This window comes from Triticum dicoccoides, unplaced genomic scaffold, assembly GCF_002162155.2.
Source record: "Triticum dicoccoides isolate Atlit2015 ecotype Zavitan unplaced genomic scaffold, WEW_v2.0 scaffold190614, whole genome shotgun sequence".
NCBI classification, from domain to species: domain Eukaryota; kingdom Viridiplantae; phylum Streptophyta; class Magnoliopsida; order Poales; family Poaceae; genus Triticum; species Triticum dicoccoides.
This window is the reverse complement of record NW_021230108.1, coordinates 1-9,840: the sequence shown is the minus strand read 5'-3', so window position 1 is coordinate 9,840 and position 9,840 is coordinate 1. Positions and strand designations below refer to the sequence as shown.

General features: G+C 42.8%; 1 protein-coding gene across 3 annotated transcripts; it reads right to left on the bottom strand.

Moving 5' to 3' along the window:
* Positions 1 to 6,657: 6,657 nt before the first annotated feature.
* LOC119344885 (B3 domain-containing protein Os03g0164300-like) lies at positions 6,658 to 9,394 on the bottom strand. Of its 3 annotated transcripts, XR_005166858.1 has the most exons (3): positions 8,613 to 9,394; positions 8,257 to 8,438; positions 6,658 to 7,188 (listed from the first exon to the last, which is right to left on the bottom strand). XR_005166858.1 is itself a non-coding variant. In XM_037615180.1 (2 exons), exons 1-2 carry the CDS (start codon positions 8,335 to 8,337, stop codon positions 6,922 to 6,924), a joined length of 339 nt encoding a protein of 112 aa, XP_037471077.1. In that variant the 5' UTR covers positions 8,338 to 8,574; the 3' UTR covers positions 6,658 to 6,921. The 3 variants fall into 3 exon arrangements, 1 of the variants encoding a protein (XP_037471077.1); XR_005166857.1 differs by lacking the exon at positions 8,613 to 9,394 and having other exon boundaries at positions 8,257 to 8,567; XM_037615180.1 differs by lacking the exon at positions 8,613 to 9,394 and having other exon boundaries at positions 6,658 to 7,179; positions 8,257 to 8,574.
* Positions 9,395 to 9,840: the final 446 nt, after the last annotated feature.

The window sequence follows — 9,840 nt, the reverse complement described above, 5'->3', positions numbered from 1 at the left end:
TGGAGAAATGAAAGAGCTAAGGGAAGCAGTCACTGCATACACAGTCAAAAACAGAGTGAAAATCTTCAAACCTAGAAACGAGGCAGAGAGATTCATTGGTGTGTGTCAACCAGATTACCCTTGGAGGTTGAAAGCATCTAGAGACAATAGAACAGGAAGTATTGTCATCAGAGAGTACAATGGAGAGCATACCTGACAGAAAACATGGGATTCCAAGTGCTTGACAGTAAAGAACCTGACTAAGATATTTATTGATGAGTTCAGAGACAACAAGAGCATGGACTTGGGTACATTTGGAAGAAAAGTTCTGCAGAAGTTCAAGCTTAATCCAGTGAGAATGAAGCTTGGCAGGGCCAGGAGTGCAGCACTTAAGATCATACATGGTGATGAGAAAGCACAATACAGCCAGTTGTGGGACTATGGACAAGAACTGGGGAGAAGTAATCCAGGGAGCAAATTCATTTTTTGCACAACCAAAGTGAAGGAAATAGGTGACGTGCTTCCAAAAGATCACCTATCTTCACTATATTGGTCCTATGATGCCTGCAAGAGAGGTTTTTTGAGGGGGTGCAGGCCAATTATATTTGTTGATGGGTATCACCTGAAGAGAAAATACAAGGGTGTGCTTCTTACATCTGTTGGGATTGATCCCAACGATTGCATATTTCCAATTACAATGGGGATGGTGGAGGTGGAGTCAACTTACTCTCGGCAACGGTTTCTCACCACTTTAAAGAATGATTTAAACATGATTAACACCTCCCCTTTCACTATAATGAGTGACAAGCAAAAGGTGTGTTCCATTTGTCCAGACATGTTGCTATTGCATATTTCCATCTGTTGTTGTTATCTGACATGTTTATTAACTAATTTTGCAGGGTTTGATCAATGTTGTTGAGAAGATATGGCCAGATGCAGAACACAGATTTTGCATTAGACATCTTTATCAAAACTTCCACCATAAGTTTAAAGGGGAAACACTGAAGAATATGTTGTGGGCCATTGCTATGTCAACTAATGTGGACAAGTGGACCTTGAACAGAGAGAAGCTGAGGGCACAGAACTTGGAGGCATATAATTGGTTGGATGGCAAGCCCCCCAACTAGTGGGTGAAAGCATACTTTAGAGATTTCCCCAAGTGTGACATTTTGCTGAATGTTTGAACTAACTGAATATGCTGATGAAGCACATTTACTCCATTTTACTGAACTAACTGAATTTGGGTGAATTGAATATGCTGAACTCCATTTATTGTGTGTGCTAGAGATGCCCAAAATTAAAAAATAATAATAATAAAATGTTTGGCATGGGTCTCGAACCCAGGACCTGTGGTTAGAGAAGTAGGGTGCAACGCCAGTGCAGTAAGAGTAGGAGCTTGTTAGTTGTATATGCAGAAAGTTACTTGTACTCTTCCACTCGCCAACTCCCACTCACTCACTCCACTCTGGACGGTTCGCGTTTCCACCCACCGCATCAATAAATCAACGCCCACCCACCGCGCCGCCCACCACTCCCCACCCACCAACCGCGTCGCCTCCACTCCCAACTCATCACCGCCGGCCACCGTCGCCATGGCGAACATCGAGGGCTGGAAGCTCGCACTGGAGGATCTGGCCGGCAACGACCAATTGTTCTGCGCGCAGATTAGAGAGGTGTGCACCTAGTTCCCGATCCCAAAGATGATGCTCATGCACGCGCGCGGGTTGGCCAAGCAGCTGACGGACGGTGAGAAGGCGCGTGCCTTCCCCACAGGCCTCACAGTGCCGCCACCGTCCTTCCTCGTCTAGGCAATGTGTGAGGGCACACTCAGCATGGATCCATACCAGCGAGCTAGGTGGTGGATGTACTGCTCCACCACCTCTCTGGCCCTGGTCCCCCTCGACGGTGACCCTATGGACATCGTCGGCGTCGTGCTCGCGCTGCCTGCTCCAGTTGACCCTACGGACTACGCCTTTGACGACGACCTGACAAAGACTGTTGTCATCACTGACGATGACACGGATGCGGACGAGGTTGTGCTCGTTGCGCCGGTCGCCGTTGAGGCCTGGCAGAAACATGCCCATCGACGTCGAGGTCCTGCCAGACGTCGAGCTCCTGCCAGAAGAGGTGAAGGTCGAAGAAGAAGAAGAGGTGAAGGAGCCAGAGAAAAACAAGAAGAAGGCACCGCTGAAGAAGGTGTGCCGCTCCATCCACTTGCAACAGCTGAAGAAGTGAAGAAGCAGTGAAGATGTCTGCAGCTGAAGAGTAGTTAGGTATGCTGATCTATATATTGGCATATAAGTTACCATAGTAGTTAGGTATGTTGAACTGAAGATGATGTTGAACTGGTGTTATCTATTTTGAGCAGCTACTGTTGAACTGCTGTTATCTATGTTGCCTATGTACTGCATGTTCTCTGCCCATGTTGTGCCCATGTGCGCACATCCAAAAATAGAATGTACCAGGTGCTCACTTTCTGCCAAATATGCCAATATTCCAAACTGTACTACCTAAAGATCCCTGGGCCCCTTCCAAATACAGTGGTTTGAATTTAACTTAACTGAAATTTGCACTGTTAAGTTAACTGAATTTTGCTTGATCTAAATTTTGCTTATAGTTAAGTTAACAGAAATGAGTGTATTTTCATGTCAAATAAGAGAATCATTACAAGAACAAGCCAAACTTCTTGAATAACAATATGTAGCAAATGATTTCACCTCTCACATCAAACAGTTTGGAATGTTTACAACACTCAACATTGATAATAGGTAGCCACTGATTTCATATAATCAGTACAAGTAGCAACTGATAAAAAATAGTTTCACCTGTCACATCATGCCAAATACTAAATTACCTAACTTACACAAAACCTCTTATCACTAGTGCTACAACACCATACAACAGTTCAGAGCAGCAGACCAAACAGGCTAACCAAATTTCCCTCCTATCCCTAGTTCTAATCTCCTTCTTGTGCTTCATGATCATGGCCTTCCTCTCTTCCTTCGGCCTCATAATTTTAGCATCCTTGTCAAAGACAAATTTCTGAAGAGCCACATTCTCTTCAGCAAGTTTGCCAATCACCTGCCTAGGCCTCCCCTGCCATTCTTTGTCCACCCACTTCAGATAAGCACATGTATCATAACCCTGAAAACATAAAACAAGCATTTTGGAACACACATTTAGTAAAATTAGTATCCATTCTTAACAAGCATTTTGGAACACACTTCAGATAAGTTTGCTAAATTCTAAACTAACCTCAACAGGACAGACAAGAAATCTACGACCATAGTCATAGCCCTCACAACAAACTCTTCTTGCTAGGTTCAGAAAGTGACAACATTGGTCACTAGTGTCAATGCCATTGAATAATGCATCAGGGGAGGATGGAGGTATACTCCAATCAAAATCTGGAAGTATTTCAGTCCCCTACAATCATATCCAACCAAAACATCTTCAGAAAGTTACCACATTGAGTACAAAATTGAAAAGAAATTCACTACATTCACTACAAATTTTCACTGTCCATTTTCAAATTGAGGAGAGGGTACACACCTTGCAAGAATCAACATCCATGTAGCGCACCTCGCCGGTGATCTTTGCCCAGGGCTCGCCACCCTTCGTCTTGCCGGCGCCCGCGAGGTCACTTCCATGGAGCGGGTGATGCTGGCTCGACGACGGCGCTGCCCCTGCCCCACGACGTCCTACCTGCTCCGTCCATCCTGAAGATGTCGACCCCTTCATGTCGCACGAGCCGGCGGTGGAAGCGAGAGGACGACGGTGGCGTGGCCGGAGCGGCGGCGGAGTGGATAGAGAGGGGCGGCGGCGGAGTAGACAGAGAGGGGCGGCGGCGGAGTGGACAGAGAGGAGCTCGGGGCTAGGGATTTGTAAATGGGGAACGAGCATGAGGGGTTGCAGGAGCGCGCTGTAAAAAATAAAACTGGAGGGCCTTTCTGCAAAATTACCAGAACCAACGTGGCATGCCAAATGTCGCATCCACAGTGTTTTGGGTGATTTTGTTACATAGGTAGAGTTTAGGGACCAGTTTTGTGGGGGTTTTTAGTTTTTGTATGAATCTGTTTCCACCCCTACAAGTTTATGTACCAATTGTGGTATTAACTCATAGATAAAACATATTGCTTGGTTCTTTCTTTGATCTCTAGATTGCGAGATGCAAATGGTAGACAAACTTAAAAGGTACTCCCTCCGTTCCAAAATAGATGACTTAACTTTGTACTAAACTTAGTACAAAGTTGAGTCATCTATTTTGAAACGGAGGGAGTAAATAACTACCTCGCTGGGTTCAGAATGAGAGGAAGTACCTCATGATAAGCCAAAGGAGGAAGGCGACATGCACTTTGCAAAACTAAATCAATAGTTAAAGTCTCAGGTGTTGCATAGCATCCGAAGTTGTACATATAGACTTGTGAGTTATTTGTTGTCATTTTGCTGACGTTTCAACCAACTAATTAACACTACTTCTATAGAACTTTTTGGCTATGTTTAAGCCATAATAGATATGAAACTTTGTTTTGTGCTTAATCTAACTTGTTATATCGGACGCAATTAAAAACAAGACAATTCATTAGCAGCTCAATTGAGTGTCCAAAAATTAGAATACGCATAAGCATGTGTATCATATATTGATAGAAGATGTAGCCAAGATGGCCGATACAACGCCTTTCGGCCAAGTGCTACACCAAGACAACACTGCCACGCAACTCGCCTTGCCCACACTCAAGCCAAGCAATGGCGAAGATGACAGACAAAGAGCACACTGGCCGCATCTCAACTGAACCAAACACCTCTGAGCACGACAAAAACACCAAAGCAAACTAGATAAAAACACTCTCGACTCATGTTGCCTAGGAGATCGGCAAGTGGACAGCAAGAGCTAGCCTATCTCGATGAAGACGTCGTAGATGAGGCGTTGATGATGGGTACATAGTGCCACGGATGCTCATGCCCGTAGCAACAACTAACATAAGACAACCCAGCACCCCGGGCGTCAATGCCAAGGTGAAATAAGACACCCACACCAGCTACTAAGACACCCCAATCACCCAGGCAACGCCTTCAAGATGGGGATCACGCCATGACGTCGCCCCTGCCTGGCCCGGCAATCCAAGCCTGGGGTTTCCCCCGGTGCAGATCGAGCAGGGGATGGACAAGACCATGTCAACGCCTCCAAGTAGGAGATGACGCCTACATGCATCGTCTTTGCCCGCAGCCAGTAGCGCACGGATTTCTAGTTGGCCTTATCCGTCATGTCCTCGAAGCAAAGCAAACTGGGAACGGAGGGCAAATTCGTCACCTTTGGCTATCACAATGGAGAGGGGAAGCCATATGCTGCCACGCCGCCGCCCATGCTGCCAGAACAACCATGAGTGGATGTGGTGGGTGAAAGAACATAATAGGTTGTGTAAAATAAAGTTCTTGCCCTAAATAGTGGGTGGGTCTCAATAAAAAAAGGAAAACAAAGAAAATAAGAGAACATGATGAAATACTTTGTATGGTATAGGGATATATAAGCACATGTCCTACTTTGATGAGCATTTGAACCAACTAAGACCACTTCTGTAAAAATTTGTGGCAATGACTGAGCCGGATAGATACGAAACTTTTGTTATATGCTTAATATGACTTGTTATAATGAAAGCAAATAGAAAGAAGACAATTCATGATCAGCTATAGTACACCTTGCGAAACATTTGTAACCTTTAAGGCTTTTGGCATGTGGCTTTGAACCACATATGCTCCTATAATCTATGTTATTCCAGATGGTCATTCAACAAAACCACTTGAGATTTGTGTTACTCACTGTGTGCCATATTGTGAAGTGACTATGGAAGTCCTTGCAGAAATGGTTCCTTGGATGACTTGTGAAGAGCTTCCGTATCACTGACAAAGATTTTGTAGAAAATGTCACTATTATTAGGAAAGTACGGAGCACAATGTTTTTATGAAATAATTCTTGTGGTAATCAAAGATCAGGGATTACAATCACGTCCGATAATGTCTAAGGCATCCTCTGGACCCAATCCAACCATACAACCGTCTGATCTTGTGATATTCCAAAGTTACTCTTATTAGGAAAGTCCGGAGCAAGCTTTTTTAAACATGAAGTATTAATTGGCCAATAGGCAAGCAAGGGAGGAATATTTTTTAACACATGAAACATTCGCCCATTTGGTGCCGCAGTCATCGAAAGTTATAAAATTTCTAGGCTCTCTGTGGTTAGAAATCGTCCTCACCTCCAACACTGTTCGTCCATTTTGTGACTACTAGTGGTTGGGGCGCCACCTGATGGCGCTGCCTGAGAGGAAGTTGGGGCGGTGCCAGGTTGGGAAGCGACCCTTCCACTTTCTTATTTGTGACGTGGGGTGTTATTCAATCACACTCAAAGTACATGCATATTTACTGCTTCTAGAGCCCTACTAACATCCTTTAGCATCAATTCTGAACAGCGAGCATATCAAATCAGATAATCTGTCGTTTAAACTCAGACAAGCCATCAGCAAAATTCAAGACAGAATGCAGATGCTACAAAATTCAAGATGTACGCCATTTAAGGGACGTGTAGGGATGTTATAATCAATCAACTAATAAAGTGAACATAGCCAACACGCCCCAATCTTGGAGGTAATCTATGCAGCGTATGCAAGCTAGATGATCGCCAAATGTTTAAAAAAAGCACACTTCACAGAAATACATCATTAGAGTGTTGACTAATATAGCATAGCAACCAGGAGGTCTATATGAACAGGTAGGTCAAAGTCTTACAAGCTGGATGCTATAGCACAGCAATTGATTGAAATCAATGCCTAAGATGTTCCAAAAGGAGAGGCAGAGTTCATCGCATCATCATAACGCAGGAATATCAAGTATTAGATAAGCTAAAGATGATAGATGGATCATATGCATACGCGATAGACAGCAGAGACATCATTGCGTGTAGACGTGATGGACCGTGCGCGAAAGGCGGCGCACTGCTTTGCGCTTGAAATGGAAGACACATATTTCACCCTCGTGGATGTTGGCGTGGTGGCGAAACCATGACCAGTTCGTCGCGATGGTAGCCCTCTTGCCGGTTCCAAGGATGAATCGGGTGTCATAGGTCATTGTGCCGTCTACGAGCTTGAGTGAGAGAGTGTCATCATCTTCATGATTGTACTTATGGAGCTCATCCTCTGTGTATTCCACCTGAAAGTACTATGCAGACAAAGAAAAGCAGTTAGTTCATGGCAAGAATTCTTCTCAAAGAATATACTTGTACTAACAGGAATATATAAGAACCGTGTAATATGTGCTCACTTGGTACACATAGCTAAAACTTTGCAACAACAAAAAAGACTACACCTCAAGAGGACCCAAATTTATGAATGCTCAAGTAAAATGGCAGATGAAAGAGCAAACATATCTCAATATTTCTGGTCTCCATATCTCAATTTTGAGTCTGCCCTAATGTATGAGTAGAGAACAAACAAATTAAAATATCTTGTACGAAAGTTCATATACTCCCTCGTTCCTAAATATTTGTCTTTATCGAGATTTCAACAAGTGACTACATATGGAGCAAAATGAGTGAATCTACACTCTAAAATATGTCTATATACATCCATATGTGGTAGTCCATCTGAAATCTCTAAAAAGACAAATATTTAGGAACGGAGGGAGTAGTAAAAGATGACAACAACACAGGTCATATAGTAAGCTAGAAAAGATCAAGTAAAAGACTTCGAAAGTGGCAGGAGAAAAATAACAATAGCCCAGGTCTTGATCTATCTTGTATGGAGTGGGAAAGGGAACATAATTGGTTTTTGTAAGATGACTAAACTGTTGACTGTTAAGTAGTATGAACAGAACATGATTTTTTTATATGAGCTAAAAATAGATGTGCGGGTAATCGAATGGCCGAGCACAACAGATTATAGAATTCTGAGAGAAACAAGTAATATTGCAAAAGAGAGTTGAATGAATCTTATTGAGTATAACAAAGTATTAGAGTGAGATAAAATACCGATGAAAGAAAATTGGGCTTACAGATAGATATACAAAGCAAATTTGTCATTTTCACATACAGTGTGGGCATGGCACTAAAGCATCAGTAGTGGTGTTCAAAAGATAAAGTTAAAAGCACAGATACTCAGTGAGAATCAATCAACATGTTTTCTGTTAAAAAATGAATAAAAAGTTTGAGTCTAAGTCTATAGTATGAAGATACAACTTGCTACATCGTGTAGTTAGTAAACATTGACCAGGCAATGCATTTGAGCATACCATGCCCTGGCCTGGTTTGGCAAACGTCTTGTTGATGGTGCAGACATAATAGTCGATCTTTGGCTCTTTGTGTCCAAACATTGTGAAGAGCTTATCCACATGGCGTTCGTAGAGCTTCACTTCATTGCCCTAGAAAGCAATGTTCCTCCAGCTCGCCAAAGTACTTGACACCACCAGCGTGCCTGCATTTGTTTTGTGTTTTATGTTAGCTGCAGTTCCAATAAAAGGTAGGAATTGTTTTGGAGAAGACTATAGAGAAACCTTTTCACTTAACTGGTAAAATGAAAAGAATCAGAGGAGAGTAGCAGCTAAAAAGAATCCTTTTTCATTTAGTTGGTAGTATATCAGGAACTTACGGAAATAGAGAATTTGCACAGGGTGTATCCATATGGGCAGACATTGAAAGTAAGATGTGCAGGCTGACTATTGGTCATAGTCATCACATAGGGAAAATGCTAGCATGATCTACTCCAAGTCTTTCACCATCACTGGATAGTGTATAAAATAAGTAAACATGGCACTGAAAATATTCAAAAGAATACCATTTAGAGAGTTGACTATAGAGAAATGAAGCTCACTTTGAAAGAACAGTCATGGCTGATCATTGTAGAATAATGACAAAACAAGAATGAACGCATAACAGTAGCACTCATTTCTTGTGATAAATAAAAAATACCCCAATTTGGGTGCATTACATCACTAACTTTCAGGATTTTAACCTCAAATTAATAATTGGAAGTAAGATAAAATGGAAAGAAATAAAGGAGAGCAGCAGATCAAAAGAACGGTTTGTAATGGACATGGTACTATATCAACAAGTTAAATGGAGATAGAGATTAAGGGGGTCTTCGGGAGCCCTCCGCTCCTCAACTCCGCTACGGGAGCCGGCTGAGCCGCACCGAACGAGTCAACTCCATAGATTTCATAATCCGGAGCGGAGCGGCCCATAGTACAAATCGTTGGAGTCGGGAAAGTGACGCTCTGCGCGCTCCGTCTCAATGGCTCGTACCAATTTTTACACGCCACTTACCGGTTCGAGAGAAAGAACAGAAAACAGAACCCCACAAATCTCTCGTACTCTCCGCTTGCCCCAATTCCCTTTCTCCATGCGCACACGTAGAAGAGCTGGAGTTGGGTGCCGAACGTTTTGCAAATTTCTAAAATATACAAGTAGAGTTGGGAGTTGAGAAATTAGAGGAGTGGAGTGTTGCCGAACAGGCTCTACGTTAAATGGAATTAAAGAGTTAGCAGAGGATGTGTCCATATGAGCAAAGATTGAAAAAAAAAGAGACAGAAAGCTGCAAACATAGAGAATTTATCACGCTCGGTTGACAGAACAGAAGCACAACGACAACAAACATACATGCTCTATGCTGTCAAAATAATCGTGTCACCTATATCATCTCTTTGAGAAATGTGTAAGCAGGGATAAGATCTTGTAGTAACTATTATTTTCTACGCGTCAGTAGATTACAGGGCTAATATAACCATCGGACATATCAAGAATAGAGCAGGAAATTCATAGAAGCAAGTTAGGTAGATAATTTAGGAAAAAAAAAACACAAGTCCATGCAGAACCCTGAG